The 19,415-nt window shown below is 35.7% G+C and overlaps 2 protein-coding genes across 6 annotated transcripts; both read right to left on the reverse strand.

Annotated features, from left to right (window-relative positions):
• Positions 1 to 2,513: 2,513 nt before the first annotated feature.
• On the reverse strand, positions 2,514 to 6,425 carry LOC116200194 (CBS domain-containing protein CBSX1, chloroplastic-like). 2 transcript variants are annotated; one of them, XM_031530951.1, is made up of 8 exons: positions 5,937 to 6,422; positions 5,047 to 5,134; positions 4,881 to 4,945; positions 4,609 to 4,657; positions 3,659 to 3,711; positions 3,035 to 3,150; positions 2,899 to 2,956; positions 2,514 to 2,786 (listed from the first exon to the last, which is right to left on the reverse strand). In XM_031530951.1, exons 1-8 carry the CDS (start codon positions 6,147 to 6,149, stop codon positions 2,712 to 2,714), a joined length of 717 nt encoding a protein of 238 aa, XP_031386811.1. In that variant the 5' UTR covers positions 6,150 to 6,422; the 3' UTR covers positions 2,514 to 2,711. The 2 variants fall into 2 exon arrangements, with proteins under 2 accessions (XP_031386811.1, XP_031386813.1); XM_031530953.1 differs by lacking the exons at positions 4,609 to 4,657; positions 4,881 to 4,945 and having other exon boundaries at positions 5,937 to 6,425.
• A 308-nt stretch (positions 6,426 to 6,733) lies between these two features.
• LOC116200193 (OVARIAN TUMOR DOMAIN-containing deubiquitinating enzyme 7) lies at positions 6,734 to 12,039 on the reverse strand. 4 transcript variants are annotated; one of them, XR_004155684.1, is made up of 12 exons: positions 11,868 to 12,039; positions 11,637 to 11,743; positions 11,119 to 11,194; positions 10,529 to 10,678; positions 10,064 to 10,125; positions 9,735 to 9,819; positions 9,484 to 9,633; positions 9,241 to 9,361; positions 8,738 to 8,842; positions 8,502 to 8,590; positions 7,379 to 7,522; positions 6,734 to 7,072 (listed from the first exon to the last, which is right to left on the reverse strand). XR_004155684.1 is itself a non-coding variant. In XM_031530949.1 (12 exons), exons 1-11 carry the CDS (start codon positions 12,012 to 12,014, stop codon positions 7,393 to 7,395), a joined length of 1,245 nt encoding a protein of 414 aa, XP_031386809.1. In that variant the 5' UTR covers positions 12,015 to 12,038; the 3' UTR covers positions 6,734 to 7,072; positions 7,379 to 7,392. The 4 variants fall into 4 exon arrangements, 2 of the variants coding, with proteins under 2 accessions (XP_031386809.1, XP_031386810.1); XR_004155683.1 differs by having other exon boundaries at positions 7,274 to 7,522; positions 8,715 to 8,842; XM_031530949.1 differs by having other exon boundaries at positions 8,715 to 8,842; positions 11,868 to 12,038.
• Between the last annotated feature and the right edge of the window lie 7,376 nt (positions 12,040 to 19,415).

Raw genomic sequence — 19,415 nt, forward strand, 5'->3', positions numbered from 1 at the left:
TAGTTAAATTTATGTTGTTGGACGAACGATCTGTGTTTGACTCCTCGAGAAAATATTGGAGGTAAGCTTATTGTAAGTTTTGTTGTTCTATGAATGTAAATTCTTTTCCCTCATTATAACTCTTCTCTCGGTAATACTTCTTTACTAGTCTTCTTTTCCCGTGCGTTGTATGGATTCTCTTTTATATTTAGCTATATAAATTCTTATTGTAATTATTATATATTGAGAACCAGTTTTCTTATTAAAAATATTTTCAATTAATAATTGTAATTTTCAATTCAACATTTTTTGTTAAAAGTTGGAGTCAATTGATTATTATAATATGGTCAAATAAGTTGTATATGATATTCAAGTTAACTGTTAATATAGATTTGTCACTTACATTAATTAAGTTTAGTAATTATAATAGAAATTAGTTTTGCCCCTTTCTAAGATAGCATTTTGTCATCTTTATTTTTAATTTTTAATTTTACTTTATTTATGAGATTAAGTTCATAGCGATATGTTATAATTTTTTTCTTTTATGTTCACTATCGTTTTTAAAATTCTATATATATGATCAATTGAATTTTTTTCATGGTGTTTATATATATTGCGTTGTAAATATTTGTTTTAGCACATTTATATGGCATCTCTTATAGCAATTATTCTGATTTTTGGAAAATATATTCCTTCTTAACAAAATAAATAATAATAATAATAATAATTAATTTCACATTTTATACAATAATAGATTAATAAAATTATACTAATTTTGAATAATTCAATTTATATTTATTTAACTATTTGCGCAGTAGCCAGATTTATCATAAATATATGTATATACACAAACTCGATCATAGCTTTTTTTAAATATGAAATTTTATGATTTATTTATTTCAAATATGTAATTTTTATTTTATTATAAGTTTATACTATAATGATTTTAATCTGATAATAGAAATGAGGTTAATAGTTTTATATTTTCAAAAAATTATTTCAATAATTTTGTTACATTGATGATGGATCATTTATTTCAATAGGAGACCATTTTACTTATATATATATATATATATATATATATATGGATGGATTAGATTATTATTATCTGGTTTATTAATTTTAACATGTAGAAGAATAGTTTACTGGTTATTAATTATTATCTTTATTATTATTGTTGTTTAGCAATTATTTTTCTGCTAAATGAAAAACACTTCTTGTGAACTCATACTGAACATTGTGAAAAAAAAAATTAAATTTTTCTTCAATTCCTCACATGTCGGGGGGTCATTATCTAGTTATAATAGAAAGACAGAAGACACGTACGATTATGAAATGTCCAAACATATACCGACACGTGTGGTTCACGACGTCGGAGTAATCCAGCGGGATCGAGTTTGGATCAGAATCCTTGATTGTCGGGGGAGGGAAGAGGAGAATTTAACAGCTGTTGGGTTTGACTCTAATGAGTGCTCGATCCCTATAATGAGTAGGATTTATTTATATAATAATGGGCAAACATAAAATAAAATTTTTTAATCTTTATTAATCTTATTTATTTAACATATATATATTTGCTTCAAACACGACTCTTTAATTTATGCAAAAAACCCGAATATCTTCCCCCACAGCCTCATCAGCATCGAGAAAGAACTGAAGCGTTTCGATGTCATCGATGACAATGTCCACAGTTAAATATTAGCAAAGACGTGATGATAGTGTAGGAAAAGAGGAATCGTGTCTCCGACCAATCTCTTTCTGATCATGTCTTGCCTCTTTTTTTTTTTTCTTTTTTCTTTTTTACTTGCGGCTGCACTGTAAAAAGTGCGCAGGCCGGCTCACGAGTATCGGGCGCATCGAAATCACGTTTGGTAAGATCGAATGCGAGGAAAACGATTCTCCTGCAACTGTCAGTAACTAGATAATTATCTCTTCAGCTAAACTTGATATCCGAAAATCCAATTTAAATCCTGACTAATCCAATTGAACTGGGACGGCCCACCAAGGAGTACAACTCTCCCAGTGTGGATTACAAAAGCAAAAATTATTTTGAACAAAATAAACGTAATTAATTAATATGATCATCCAACAATTTTATGGTTTACTTATCATTTTAGTATTGCATTTTATTTGAAAATTGATAGTTACAGTTTTATATCTAAATTCTTCTGCAATATTTTTTTTCACTTGCTAAAGTAATTACTTAATTCTTATTCAAGTAAATTTTTTTATCAAATAATACAAGTTATTAAGTGAAAAGTCATGAAAAGCATATTAATTCTTCGAAAATATTAATTATTAATATTTTTGCGAATTTAATTTTATAAATAGTTTATGATCTTGAATTATATGTTTATTGGCTAAGAAATGTTAAAATTGAATTATAAAATCAAATAACATTAATTAAGTTCAATAAATTGTTATACATTTCTATATATTAATTATTTAATTGTTAAATCGCCTTTCGCATCTTGCTATTATATATTATATACAGATTTGTGCGACATTTCGGCAAGAATTGAAGATCTGCTATACATTGGCCGAGAGGATGTTGTACTCATGTATGATATTATATAGTTGAAGGCAATATCTGTTACGTATCATTCAGCACAAAATTGTAGCATACGAAAAGCTGCTTTTGCTTACTCACAAAAGCTCCTTTCATACAACTGCGGAACTACGTTCAGGAAAAACCGATCTCGCCTCAATTCTGCTCGGCCACAATTGTCAGACTAAGCTTTCTGTTCAGTTTCACGCTTTATTTGAAGAGCAGCTCTCACGACGTTCCCTCTTGTGATGATGCCGACCTTAGCATTTCACCATATATAGTCCGTATTAGGAAGCAGCAAAGATTGTTGGATTAATCAAAAGGCAACTTAACAAAATAAAAAAAAATAAAAATAAAAACAGAGATTTTACCAGCTTGCCATCAACATCTACGACTGGAAGCCTCCGATACTTTGTCTCAAGCAATAATCTGGTAGCCAAGACATGTATAAGAACAGCAGCAAAGACAGAGAGAAGTAAATGCAGAAAAAAAGAAATTTGGCAGAACCTTGCGGCATCCTCCAGATTTGTGGTTTCACGAACAACAACAGGAGCAGGGGTCATTAGATCACCAATAACTTGCCCGTTGGTTTTACTAAGCAACTTCTGTACCTCGTTGAATGTCTGCAACATCGCAGCGACATTTGTTTCAAAGTAAATTTGTCTGGCATGCCCAGAGAAGATTTCTTCATATTAGCAGCGAAATAGCATCAGTAAAAAAGTTCATGCAGCTAAATTAGCAAAAGCATGTTCATCCTTCTTGGATTCTTGGATATCACCGAGTAAATTTACTCAGTTTATATAAACCTTTACACATGTAGTCTCTTTCTCTGAATCTCATTTAACCGTATGTGTGGCTGTTCAGATAAGTGCAATGCAAGGTAAACAGGGAAGAAAGGATTATCTCCATCCGAGTTTTCCAGGCTACCAAAGCAATCCCCAAGAACAGTATAGGATACAGCAAATTCTAGGACGAGTATATCTCCTTTAATACTTATGATGTCAAATTACTAATATGAACAGAGCTGCCTCCAGGTTTTGGAAGTTTTCATGAAAAATTTTCAACTTATTGCAAACACATGCAAAATGAAACTAACAATCGCCAAACTGTAAAAGGAAAGCCTAGACATACTTTCCAGGTGCTGTCAACCTCAGGGAACATGTTGTTATCAGCTAGTCCACCACCTGTGAAAATGTTATTTATTATAGCAGTGTCTAAAAGTGCACATCATGTACATAAGGTGTGAGAAATAATGGTGCACAATTTACAGCATCCAATTTATAATAATAATAAAAAAGGACAAATAACATCATATCTCTGATCAATTCCTACTGTCATACCAAAACCCTGATAACTGAAACTTCCTTTTCTTCCTATAATAAATGGCAATGCAATGCACAAGTTTACAACAGACTTACAAAAGAAAATGTGCAAAAGCCAAAATGTTCTGTTTGATATATCAAGTTCAGACACAAAGAAAAGGAGGAGGTAGAGAGGGAAGGTCCGAAAGATATCTCTAGAGGTATAGATGATTGAGCAATAATTTGGTATCTTTCATATTCCTAACTCAAATACAAACCAACGGGAGTAAGGGATTAGATCTCTGCATATGCTGTGCGTGTGAGAAAGAGAGGGGAGTATTTTATATATCAAATCTCATTTTCTATAAACCCCTCACTTTGCAATTAGAGTTGAAATTTCCAATCTCAGTTCTCCACCAGAATGCTATAAATAGGGGCAATATTTAAAAGCATCAAGAGATTCCTCTTAACTCATTGCTTTATATACGAACACACTACAAAAATCATCGTACTTTACATATCAGCCATTGATCCAGGAAATAACATTATTGTTTACAGCATGCAAACTATCTTTCTGATAATAGCTTCTGTCATCATCCTATATCCACTCAATCAACCAAACTAAACACAGTAGACAGCTGATCCGATTCCTATATCTCCATGGCAAATGGGCTATTTGTAAATAAATGAGGAAAATAAAAGAAATCCACTCGTCAGGTCATATTCTAATGATGACACATCCAAACTTCATATTAACGGCCAACAAGCTATTCGAATTACCTGATATAGAGTCCAATGCCAGCAAATCATAATCAGAAACAAGACCAACCTGCAGTGAAGAGTCTTTCATAAACATTATCCCACTAAAACCTAATCATAAGAATAAATTCAGCAACTAAAGACACTTTAATGGAATAAATCATTAGCATCCTGTTCAGGAAAACAGCTGAGCAACCAGACTTTGGGTAGAGGAGTGATTATGAATATGAGAAAAAAGATTTTGGATGAGTGCCCCTGCAGTATACGATCATTCAAGAGAACAAAATACATACCAGCTTCCAGTCATCGTCAATTACAGGGAAACCAGTGATTCTGTTCTCAACCAGCATCTCCAAAGCTGACAAGAAAAGATGGATTCTGAAACACCCAATATATATGTAAACAGAAACCAAAGTGCAAAATCTTGGTACTAAATCATATAAGCGGATATGCAGATACCATCATCTACAGATGTTGTTGGTTTCACCACATGCATTTCTTCTTTCCTTGTCATGAAATCCCCTACTGTATAAACACCACTTCTCGCCTGTTAACAAACAGAGAAGTGTACGTGCAACTATCGTGAGGAGATCATGTCAATGCACAGTTACAAGGGAGAGGTCTGAGACAAACCCCGAATACGACTTGGCACTTCTCATGGTCGTGACTCATAACTAGCCTATAATCAGGCAAGATGCATACCCTCCATAAGCAAATCAAATGGACTACATCAATACAAAAATGCTAACTTTATTAATGTGAAGTTGTCGAGACAATTGAAAAAGGGTATTTCCTTGTTCCAAAATATTTTATCTTTGCCTGGAATCATTGGTGAATTTTAATGATAACACCCCTATCACAAAAGTGAAACAGCATATCAAATACATCGGATTGACACATGCACTACATTCATCACCCATCACAGTATTTCACCATCAAATCAAGGCCCATCAGATGATTAAATTTCCATCGCAAGGAATAGTCGTCCTGAATCAACTTTTCAAAACATGTCGACAAGAGTGGCCGATCTAGACTGACTAACCATTTTCCCATTATCCTGCCAAGGCCTGGTGCAGCAATTCTGGCGAGTTCCATCAGATGCTAATCTATAAAACATGACCAACAGGATCCAAGCAGATGGATGTCCAGACCCATAATTCAGAATTGCAAATTCAGAAATCAAACAAGACAGCGAGGTAACTTTCTGGCTATGCTCAGACTAAAAGAAAACAGTTCACTGAACTGGAAAATCAGCTCGGGCAATAGTGTCAGATTAGCAAATAAGGCATCTCATTAGTTCCGAGGAGGTTCCAGCGAGAAACAGAGAAAGAGAGAGAGAACGCACATACCGGAGTCGAATTGGCGGTGAGAGTGGCACTGACGGAGAGAGCAAAGGAGCGGCGGAGACCCAGAGTCCGCCGGCTTGATAAGGAAAGGGGCGCGAGGAAGCTTCTAGAAGATAGGGGGAGGAGCTGGAGCTGGAGCTGAGATGAGGCGATGGCGGCCGCACGGAGACGGAGAAGGGCTAGAGGCTGCGAGTTGACCACCAGAACTGACTCCATTATCCGAAATTTCTGCAGAGCTTACCCTCTCTTTCTCCCGCTGTGTCTTTGTGGTGGATATCTCTGTCTCTATGAACTCGAAGCGGAGACCGATCAGCTGGGGGAGAGGAGTCGTCGGAAGGAGGCGACGGAGGCGGAGCTGCTGCTTCTCTTCTCCTCGGCTTCTGCGTGGCGGAGGTCGGAGAAGCCGCAGAGAACTGAGGGAAGCTTTTAATTTGTTTTTTCCTTTTTCTTTTTATTACAAAAAACAATAAAATAGATACTTGATGATTACTTTTTGATGTTTTCCATGATGAGAAGCGTGAAGCTTTCGGATATATCTAATAAACCGACCTTCCCGTGATTAACACGCGCGCCATTCTCTTTGCTTATTTCAGGAAATTTGATTTTGCACCCTAAACGTTTGACATTGGACCTATTGTGGCCCTAAATTTTACATTTCGCCATAAGTACACCATGAAGTTTGAGTTTCATCTCACTCTGCGTCGGAAGTATCATCGAGCCGAACCTACTCGCAAGCTACTCTCGAGTAATGTCATCGTGTAGAGAGACAATAAAGAGCCGACCAAATTAGACTAAACAAAAGGCAAAATTGACAATGAGCTGTAACATTTGACCTGAAAGAACTGGAAAAAAGCATAAGCGATGAAGCCTCTCTTAAGATTAGAATTACAAAAATGAACCAATGGTCCTCATGTGAATCACATTTTCCTTTCCTCGTCCATGTAAACCACTATGTTACTAGCATTCATGACAATAGAGCAGATGAGCCGGATATGTGGAAACATATTTTTCTCTCTCGGAAGTATTGCATCAGAGGATTCGCCTCTGTGACCGTTAAATTCTTGAAGAACCAAAATAGCCGGGACTCGAGGGCAAGCGCGAGTCCAGTGACAGGTGAGAGTTGAGAGCTGCATATTCTCCTGGAATAAAATAAACCGTGAAACAGTCAGCGATTCAACAAATCTTACAAGAGTCTCGACATTTATAATCTTGAGGAATGCAAGATCACAAACACGATTGCATTTCCATATTGCAGACTCGTTTTACAAATTAATTTATTTGTAGTTGATTCACACGTCGATATCAATGTACCGTTCATTTTAGGGAGCTTCTACTCCTACCTTCTATTTTGGTGACTGAGAGTATCAGGACTTCCTGTTCAAGAATTGTATGAATTGACATTTATCATGAAGTATTCAATGTCTTATAGATTGATGGGCACATACACGAGAAAAAAGGGTCATATACAAAGTGCTCCCACGTCGGGTGGCCCTCCATCAGGTCCAACCGAGGGTGGAGAATTTGCAGATACTCCCTTTTTGCCTTGCCTTTTGTCCTTTCTACTCTTTCTGGATTCAACTGCCTGAATTCTGTGCAAAAAAAAGAAACAACAAGCGTTCTTTCACCTTCTCTATTCAAACTTAACAAGCATTCCTTTTTCCTAACTCCCCATAATGTTATGTCTGTGCTCGTGTCGAAGACAAGAAATTAGTCGCACAGAAGATGGTACTAGAGGAGTACAGCATTATTTTAAACAAGTTCAGAAATTCATCTTTACTCCATACCAGCTTTTTTACCCGTGTGAAGCACGGGTTATTGTTTAGAATGGTTCGTTTTAGATGGAATTTTTAAAATTTTGACATCATAGTTGAATTTTTCATTAAGTTATATATGTACTTAAATTCAAAGCATTCAAATATTAGTGCATACAATAACAAATTCAGAATAATTGAAAATGAATTATAATACCAAATATGGATGAAGAAAATGATATTACATAGAAAACATATCACATTTCCTTAAATATTCTAAAAAATTGTAGTAAATGACCTCCATGTATTTTGTTAAAAAAAAAGGTGCAAATCATCTATTTTTAATAATTTTTAAATAGATTTATCTATTATTACTATTTCAAAAGTGTTCAATATTTAACGTACTTATTGCATATAGTATATTTTTATTTTAGTTACTAATGATGTCAAAAATTTTTCATACATATTTATTTTAAGAACTTGTGTTTTTTATAAATAAATTTTGAGATTATATATTTTAAATAAAAAATGTGCTCATTGTATAATAAAATTATTGAGTATTTTTACTAATTTACTCCTAATTGTATATACATTTATAATTGTTTATTTAGACATTTACCTTTATGACCTTATACCATACATAAATTACTTTCTACCCCTATTTATTATGGGGATACAACTTTACATATTTATATAGATAGTAGATGTTGTCTCTGTCAAATGTAAGGGAGAAAAAACCCTAACCTCACCAAGAAAGAGAAATTACTTCATTCTTACTGTTAAAGCAAACACAGAGAGACAGAGAAAGAGAAATTACGTAATATTGGATCGCCCTGCCACAGATCCACAACAAGACTTGTATTTCTTCTTTGAACCACATGGACAGGCTTTGTTTCGTGAAATTTTCTGCATTTTAGCAAACAAAGCCATTAAGTAGAATAAAATAGCCAATAAAATTGCTTTTAATTTGTTACAGCTTCAAAGCAGGAAAAGTTGTCTATCCAACTTCTCATTAGAAATTACAGAGAACCTTGCCATCAGGCTGGGAATTACTATCTTTGTGAGGCCGCTTGAAGTTGTCGCTCGATGGGTCTTGTTTGATGGTTTCATTTGCAATTTCCTCTTTGCTTTGTTTAGAATTTCCATTTGCCCCATCACCTTCATAACGAAAAACAGAACATAAGCCGATGGTAGTACAGCAAAACCAGGCAATACTCGTCTCGGTGCAGACATGACAACATGATAACATCAGACCTTTAGTGTTCTGGAAAAGGAGATCATTGTTAGCTGAACAACGGCTCCAAGAAAAATTTTCATAAAGGTATCTTTTAGACAGAAGGAGCCTATCAGGTACATATTCTAAAACCAAAAAACCGCAATTTGTCTTCCACAAGTGAAAATGTCCCCTTCTAAGTTTAAAACTTGCAGAAAAGAGCTGCCCAAAAAAGAAGGCAGAAAAGATATGAGGTGAACGAAAACTACAAAAGTAAAACCATGTATATCCACTCATTAAAGTAATTATCCTTTCACAGAGATAAATACTGACCAGTCATTACCATAAGAAGTTTCTGGCTGACAGCTAGGTGAACTGATTTCTTCTGAAAACTCCTCCATCCCCTGCTCTGCTACCAAGTATTCAATTGCGGCGTCAACATCCCCATCCATCTGCTCTAATACCTGCAATGATATCAGCATCCAAGAAGATCGGAAAACTTGTGCTTACAATCTGCAGTACCGTGGCTCTAACCGCATATGGACCCTTCAACAGAGCGAAATGAAAAGAGAAGGGAGAAACAAACCTGCTCAACTTTCTCCGCATTTTCACAACCAGTTCCTGCCATGACCAATTTAATGGATCCTGTGTCAACCGCATTCTTACCAGGCCCTCCTTTAAAATTGTTCGATGCAGATTTTGCTTGTCGAGAAGATGATGATAGATCTGAGTCAGCCTACCACAGACAACTAGATATCTCAAGGCCTTTTGCAGTAAATTGCAAACTAGAAAGAACCAAACTTTTCTCATAATTGATTATGTAATTCCAATAAGGACCTTGATTAGAACTGGTCTGGCTGGACCATCACCATGATCTTCCCTCAGTCGGACACTATTGTAATGTTCCTCATCATGATAAGACCTGTAAGAAATGAATATTTCGTAGTGTTAGACATGATCTACAGGTCCACCAATAATTGTCTTTACACATCTAGAGATTTGTCATGTCTATTTATTTAGGAGAAGAAATCTCAATCTGTTTTATGCTCCAGTACAAACTGTACATACACTGATAGCAAAAGGTACTCATACTTTTTAGCACATTCTCCAAAAGAATTGACTACTTGCATACGGAGTAGTAGAGCTCATGGTGTTCAGATACTCACAAGTGGATCATGCGAGAGCCGGGCTTCTCAAAATTCCGTATGTACCAGCGAGGGGACATGCTCTGTATAAAAGACTGAGCTTTAGCTAATATGCATCCATCATAATAGCATAATTCATACCAAACATATGCCTAAGAAAATAAATGATAAATGTTGAAACTCCTGGAAACAGTTTAAGCTAACAAGTGTTGATGAGACGGATGAGTCTATTGCAATAATCATTTGCAAGGCATGGAGTATTATCCCATAAAACACCTCCCACTAACTCCGTTGCATGCCCATTCCAACCTTGAGATTTTTTAGATAAAGTTGCACAAAATACACACAGCAGATAACAAAAATAGTGCATGCATTAGGAGAAAATTACATCAATCAGAAAGTATCATTCAAGCATTGCTGAATGCAATAAATTTTCCGATGTCTTATCTGAAAGTTACATAAGAAACTTAATGAAAAGGATCATACCCGATGAATGCATATATTACTCCGTGTGACTAGTGAAGCTGCTTGCAACTCCATATGTCCAGCCCACGTGCCATCATTTTCCATGGTTTGGCAGTATTCCTCAAATGGAACTTCATCTTCAATAAACGGTTCAAACATTTCTCGATTTTTCTGTCATTTATGACTTATTTCAGATTCATTTTAAGCCATATATTTTCCATGAAATAAAATGGAAAGTAAGGTATTTTAACTCCAGAATGAATCCGCATTTTTAATTAAACACCGGTTTTTTGTGGAAAAAATAATGCAAGTTTAGCTCCGATAACATAATAGTACAATGCGAAAACAAACATAATTTCTACTCCTAGTTTAAGCCAATAACCTTCAATATAGTTATAGAGATTCAACCATGTATGTCTATGATTGCATAATAAGCACAATTGTAGAATCTTCCCATCACCAGTTTCACTCCACATGAAACCTTCCAATGCCGTTAAAGATCTTGACAAGGATGTCTATTCTAAGATACTTATAACAATCTTCCCTTTTTTTTTTCTTTTTTTCTTGTGATGAGGACATGCATCCTTGTAAAAGCTGATATCATCATTTACCAATATATATTGCACGACCATGCTTCGGTACTTTCCATGTTCATCCTCATTGCCCTCCAGTTGATCAGCAAGGGCCCTGCAAACTAACAGTTATAAACAACTCAAAACTCCAATATGATTTGCTTCAGAAACACCACATTTAATTACGCAGCCAATCTCGCACAGGAATGCAAAACTCAGAAACAAAAGGCATCTCGGTAGATTCCCAACACGTGCAAGCAGATACATGGTATCAAAGCTAATCTCTTGAGCATTAAAATGAGACAGTACCATCAATGCAGCCTAAAAAGCAAAAGCCTCTGAAGAAGCCACAACTTGCACAACTTACAACAAGCTCAAGCTTGCACAATGCCGCAGTTTGTCACTAGTTCCAAACTATTAGGAACTTAAGCATATATATATATACCAGAGATGGGGAAAAAAAAAAAAAGAAGAGTTAAAACCTTCAAATAGGACTGAGACATCACATCTACGCAAATGCAGCATTACATAAGCTCAGCAACGGAATGCTGACTGACCTGAAGAAGCAGTTCCCGTCCGCAGTCACTTGTACAATCTTCAGGCCCAGCGCGTCGACCTGAGCTCGGAACTGCGTCATATCCGCCTGCTTCCCATGCTTCTTAGCCTGATCACCGAACAAACACTTCGTGCAGTCATCTCCGAGTTCAAATAGGGAAAAAGAGCAATCAAAATCGCTCCAATTGGAGCTCAAGAGCTGAGCAGATATCAATCAAGACGGACGAGCTCACCTGATGAGGCTGCTTCCCGGGCTTCGATTTATGGTGTTTCGCCTGCACCATAGCAGGAACACTGTGCGATGAATGAAATGGCTGCTGCCTCTTCCGTTGATAGTTTTCAGAGAGAGAGAGAGAGCTCGTGGTTATTCTTACCAGCATATATTACAGACGCAAGGGAGGAGGAGATGATGATGATGATGAAGAAGAAGAAGAACAAGAACAAGAACAAGAAGAAGTGATGGAGAAGCCCATGGGCCGTCAGCAATTTCAAAATAGGTGAGCCCGGACCATAATTTTTTGATGAACTGAGGCGGCCCATGATATAAATGAAGGATTATGGGCCTTAAATGGACCGGGTGATATATTTTTTCCGGCTCGAGACTATACATCCTTGCGATGGATCGGGGCGCGGGTGGTTCCACCATCATAATCGTCTTTCTACCTGAAGATGATCCATAATCGAACGATACGTAGGTGAGTAGGAGGAGAGAGGAGTTCGATCATAAGGAGAAAATCGGAGTATAGTTGCCCCAACGATAAGGCGTGCTCGGGACACTTGAGCAGAGGGATGTTCACGACATTGGACTAGGGCTGGCAATATTTTACACGACACGATAACACGACACGGATACGATACGGAGTTAAACGGGTTTGGGTTGGACATTTTTTATAATCGGTCTAAACGGGTCCAACCCATTTAAACACGATTAATAAGCGTGTCTTATCGGGTTGAACCCGTGTAACCCGATTATACACGATTAAACCTGTTTATTTAAACATGTTTAATCGTGTTACTATAATCATGTAACCCCATTAACTCGTTTATGTATTTGGATTTACCAAAGTATCCTCATGTAATCCTAACTTCCTAAGTCCCTAACCTAATTTCTTTTTCTTTCTTTCACCCAATCCAACACATGTCGTGTTAACGTGTTCGGATAAACATGTCGTGTTAATGTATCCGGGTAACTGAGTTGATTGGATAAACAAGTTGTGTTAACGTGTCCTGATAACGTTTATAATCATGTCGTATATACGTGTACCTATTATAACACGTTTCGATAAACGGGTTTAAACGTGTCTAAACGGATTGACACGGATATAAACGTGTCGTGTATGGGTTTCCAAAACCTAACCCGTTTAATAATCGTGTCGTGTACGGATTATGACTTCGATGACACGAATCCGTTTAGACACGACATGTATAAACACGACACGACACGAATTGCCACCCCTACATTGGACCTAAGTCTGAACCAGTAAGTACCATACCGAGATCGAGAAGAATTAATTGATCAAAGAGTACGCAGTGGGCTTTCCATGTCAAGGTCGCGCCACTTAATTCACTATCATATGTAATGTCCTACATGTATTCATTTCTACTTGAATTGGATGCGATATTCTTATATATAGATAAAGGAATATTTGGGATGTATATGTGTGTGTTTGCGTATCTATTATATGCTTGAATAAGTCGATCGTCCGCATTCGGTCGTATTATTGAAGCCTCGGTTAGAAAATCTTGTCCTAGTACATATTGTGCAATCCACGTGTGATTGTTTGATAGCGCATGCATGCCCTCGATTAAACAATATATATATATATATAGACACGTATAGCATATATGCATTTGTGTATATTATAAGGTGGGTAAAATAACAGCATATATAGGATAGGACGAAGAGCACAGAAAAATACAGCAAGCACGGCTATATAAACTCATATAATATTTAGGGCCATTATGGCACTCAACCACCTAACATATACGTGCTAAATGATATGGACCGCCCAATGCAATTGTACTGTTCTTTCGCATTTATAATAATAGTATATATGCCATGGCCCATGGGGTCCATGACTATATATATATCAACGTGAATTTAACTTTAATCAGTGTATCGCTTTTCTTTTTTCTGAAAATACGCATGTCTATGTCACGAATGATATAAAGTAGCCCTGCCATTCGACTGGACTGATTAATTCAATTGTAGTCTAACTTTATTGAGCTAGCTAGACTGACCAAATGGAGCTGCGAGTGTCCACAAATTGCCATCAATTACACCGACCACGCGGGGATTGATCTAATGGGGATCGGCACTGCCTTCATAAGCTTTGTTAATTTAACAAGATTCATGCATAGCATGTACGAGATATCGTCCATTGTAAATATCGAAATGCCACCAGCAGCAAATGCACGCGATCATCCATATCCCGTGGGATGTATATATTTGTAATTCTTCAATAGGAAGTATAAATTTGCATGAGAGATTTGACTTGCACAGCCGGGATTGTGTCATGAGATATACATTTGCATGCGATTAGGATAAGGGGTAGCACCGTATGTAATTAATTTGCAAAAGGCATTGAGTTTGGCTGCTGATTTAATTAATTAGTACATGCTGGCTAGCTAGGGCAACTCGTGAGACAACCCTAACATCTTGCCAACCACTTCATAATTAAAGCAAGCTTTCATACAAAGAAATGGATAGACAGGGGTCCAAAAATAGTTCTAGATCGTCGGTTTGGTTCATCCGGTAAATGTTTATTGTTCGAGAATGGGGGTGTAGTGCAGTGGCTAACACCCTCACCTGGTAATCTAAAGGTTCTAGATTCGATTCTCATCAGTGGGACTACCTGTGTCCCTTTATTTAGATTTCATTTCAATTTTCTTATATTAGGCCGTGAGTCTCCTATTGTAACTGAAAAAAAAAATGTTTATCGTTCAAACGTAATAGTACGGGTCGACATAGGTGGCCTTTGCCTCTTAAGCCTTTGCTTTTTTGTGAACCAATTTGGATATTTATATTTAAGGATGAGCAACTATCCTCATTTACCCAATTTATAATGCAGTCTCCCTCTTAGAACAAACTATCGACGAGTCCAAAAGCTAAAATCTATTGATTGCGAGGTTAGTTGTTTTGTGATAACCAAAGGAAAGGCCGCGCATATAGAACTATTAAAATAACGAAATCGATTATCGCTATTAGGAATATGAGATATACAATATAACATAATTAGAATAATTGATATAAGAACTATGTTTAATGTGCAGTCTAACATATAAAATTTGTATGTTTATTTAGTAACTAATTGAACATTATATATAAATTTTAAATTGTAGCATCACTTGTACCTAATAACACAGTAGTAAATCAATGGTATCAACAAGTTTATACGTATTCCACAATATTTCCTCAATCATTTGACTACTTTATATGCACATTGAAAATTACTGGGAATCAATAAGAACACCAATGATCACTTTACATTCATCTAAATATAACAAACTCAAAAAAAAAATTCATCAATAGAAAATGGAGAAACCCATTACTTTAGCTAACAAAATCATAACAAATTATGAATTCATCATCTTAACTACCACATCCTCTTTGTCTTTGGTAGAAAAGCCAAGGTAATGTAATAGTAATATGTCCCCAATTATGAAAATTCAAAAAGAAAATATTTCTTCATCAGCAGTAAATCAGTACTAATAGAAATACACGTCCACTATATATAAGATTTTCAAATGTTCTTGACTTGGAAACTTTTGTACTTCTAAGGGTTATAAACTTTTGAACTTTTATATCAATCAAAATCTTTTAAAATTCCGTCAGTTGATAACTTTTCAACTTTTATAAGTTAAGAAACTTTTGAGATTTTATCAATGATGTGGCACCACAATTTTGTACTATTTATTGGAATTTCATGAGTTGAGACTCGAAAAGCCACTCAATTAGAGTTTGAACTCGTCCTATGTGGCATCATTTGATGCTTCGTTCTAGCTTTTATATATGTGTAAATAAATTACTCATCTAGACGCATGTTAATGGCCTTACGCTAATTAAGCCCCACTCTAATTTGTCTTGCACTGAGCTCTAACCAAACAAAATTTCCTTTCTTAAAGTACAATGCTTAGTGGTTGATTAGTTATTTCGCTTAAAGATTAGGAAAACTATGCCCTACTTAATTAACAAAATGGATTTTGACACAAACAAAGGCGAGAAAAGAAAGATGGCGTTTGAAGCAAACAAAAAGTGGTTGATTTATCCCCATCTTAAGAAAAACAACCCCTTAGCTTAAGCATTAGCTGAAAGCTCTTTTCTCGTATGACCAACTTAGATATTTATCAGCCTATAAAAAAAAAATTGATATTTGCCTATTGAAAAAAAGACATATATTTATCAGTTTTTTTTATTGTAGATGTTAATGGACTTGTAGATTTTCTTTTTAATAAAAGGACGAGCATCGCCTAGCATGACAAGAAAAAGGAAAATAAAGCATACTAGACTATCTAAATAAGGACAATAGAGCAGGTATAAATGCACTAAAACTCTATACAATTTTAATTGATGGATTTTAATAATATAGCACTGGTTTGAACTTTGAAATTTATTAAAAATGTTTTGTGATCATGGTCAAATCGGAGCTCAAAAGAGATTAGTTTTAATTAATAAATTGTAAACACAATTTCTATCAAAAAATTTTGAATTGGTCTTTTAGATCTTCCACAAAGTTCCAAGTAATGATGCATTTGATGACATGCAGTAAGAGTCTCTTCAACTCCTTAATTGGTTAAATAAGGAGAGAAATGCAGTAAAAGTTCTATAAGTAATTTTACGTTTTTAGAATTTGAGTCATATAAGTTTCATTTTGTAAAGATAAGTACTAGAAATTTGCTTTGTAACACACTTTTGGCCCTATCTATTATCAACTTTCACGGAACGATTGATGGACTTGACACTATTAATTTTGTCCATAAGGCGATTTCTTACTGGCTTAAAATTTTAAAATAAAGAGCCCAGATCGTAGGGGACTCCTCTTCCGACATCCCCCTTCCCAGTGACGTTGCATATTGCTAGGAAGGGAGAGGTGCTAGAATGGAGCCCCCCAATCTGTGCCCCCCTCCTCTTTCCTCCCTCTATTTCAATGCAAAATAGAGGGAAGGGACGGGAGGGGAGGGAAAGTATGGCCAAATCAACGGGGCTTTCCTTTTCGGTAACTCCTTCTCCTTGACAACCTTGCCAAGCCAGCCGAGCCGCCAAGGTCATTGGGGAGGAGGTTTGGCTGGAAGAGGATCCCCTCAATTTGGATCACTCTGAGCCAGTTACCGAGGCTAGATGTTCTTTTCTGAAATTTTATTTACTTAGTTTTAAATTTTTAAATTTTATTTTAAATTTTAAACAAATAAAAAGTCGTCATGTAGAGAACATTAATGTCATGAGGTCCACATAAACAATTTCATGATGGATAGAACAAAAAGTGTATCATAGAGCAAATTTATAGGATTGATTTTTGCAAAATAAAACTTAAAGGACAAAAGTTCAAAAAATGTAAAAATTATAGGGCTCTTACTATACTTCTCCCATTAAATAACGAATAGTGATGGATAGAACCAAAGTGTTCACAAAGCAAATTTATAGGATTGATTTTTGCAAAATAAAACTTCTAGGACTGAAGTTAAAAAACGTAAAACTTATAGGGCTCCTATTATGCTTGTCCCATCAAATAAAATTTAGAGTAATGATAAACACTTCCATTCAGAATCAAGACAAAACATATTTAATTCTCATTAGTAGAATTTTCTGTATATTTTATGTTTCATCTATTTTTTAATTACAAATGGGGCTCATGAACCTAATAATTTAAAATAGAAATCGTAAATATATAATAAAGGGACACAGATAGTCTCAATGAGTATTGAACCTAAGATCACCTCTTAATCACTAGGTAAGAGGTGTGTCACTGTGATATATTCTCTGTTAATATTCCATCTTTTATCCTTTTAAAAACTGAACGGTTCGCCTTTGTAATAGAAGATATATATATATATATATATATATATATATATATACTCCTCAATTGAATTATTATTTAATGAGAAAATGTCCAATAACCTTTCAAATATCATCCCAGGAGAAAAGGGAGCATGTGTGATTTGCTACTGAGGTCTAACAATTACTGCATTATTACTTCCATGGACTGATAAGTAATAGAGAAATAGAAGATGGATTACCTTGAGGAAGTGTAATGGTACAAGTCACCAATTCAGAGTTGAGATGTCCCACGTTTGGGAAAATTCTCTGGTATATATATTTAAAATGCATATATAGTAAACGCAAGTATTTACTAGAAAAACTTCAAATAATTTACTTATAATTTAAGTAAATTGTGTAAAAAGTAAGTAAAATACTCGGTGAGTTAGTCAATCATCTTTGGGGTTAGCTGTTGGCTCTTGTGAAATGGGAAAAATAAGGAATTGCTTTGGGAGGATTTGCATAGACCATTTGATGAGGCAACCCGTATCATGGACATCTCTCTGGCTCGAAGTTGTCAAGTTTAAAATGAACCTCTCTCAAAAAAATCTTAGCGTTTTATTAGTTGGTCTCGTCCACCAACTGGCTGGGTCAAATTAAATTCGAATGGTACTGCTCGTGGTAATCCCGATCCTACCGGAACGGGCGGCATTATTTGAGATAAAGCAGGGAATTGGTTTGGTGGTTACATGCACAATATCGGTCATGCAACTTTGGTGACAGTTGAAATCTGGGGTGTCATATCGGGACTTAATCTTGCTTGGTCTTTGGGTTGTAAACGGATTATTCTCGAAGTCGATTATCTTCTTGTTAGAGATTGGATTACGGGAATGGTGGCTTGCGTTCCATTTCATCTTTCGTTGGTTAATGATATCAAGAGCTTACTTATGAAGGATTGGGAGGTTCGTATTCAACACCGGTTTCTGGAATGAAACTCGTGTGCAGATTGACTTGCACAACACTCCATCCTTTGTCCTCTTAGCGTTCATGTCCTTGATTTAGTTTATAATGATTTAGGCTCTTTATTGTTAAGAGATATTGTACGGACTGCCACAGCCAATTTTTGTACTTCTTAATTTTTTTTGAACGTCTTCCTCGTCTTTCTAAAAAAAAATTAGGATTTCAGGATTTTATCGTAAACCAATTCCACTTTTGATCCTCTTCAAGTGGGACCTCTTGCCTCTTTATTTTACTTTTTCATATTGTTGTTCTAGGTTTACATACCTTCCCCATAATGGAAAAGAAGATAGATTGCTCTATAAATGATATATGAAAGTCCTCCAACTTCTTTAAATTATTTGCTTCTAGCTTCCCTACATTTCTAAGTAAAATCACGCTCATTTTCCATTGTCAAATGTTCAAATGACAAGTATGTTAATTGGATCACTCTGCCTCATTTAAACATACTTTGACATTACGTGTCATTGTCTCACTTTAGCTAACTAGGATGTGCCTCCAGTATCTGTTGACGCACCTAGATGGGTTCTTAATCTTCTATTATCTAAACAAATATTATAGAATATTAAACTGCAATGTATCGTAACAGTCCGTGAATGTTTTCCGAAAGAAATCCCCAGTATCTCGTATGATCATGATTCTCGTTAATCAGGCAGAACGCATACGGATACGACATCCGAACTGCATGGATCTAATCAGACCAAAGAGGATATATTGGGGGGGTGAATTGAGAAAAGAGACAAACTTCAGGGACCAAAAGCATAAGAAGACAGACATCGCCCCCAACGAC

Source organism: Punica granatum, chromosome 3 (genome assembly GCF_007655135.1).
Source record: "Punica granatum isolate Tunisia-2019 chromosome 3, ASM765513v2, whole genome shotgun sequence".
Lineage (NCBI taxonomy): Eukaryota > Viridiplantae > Streptophyta > Magnoliopsida > Myrtales > Lythraceae > Punica > Punica granatum.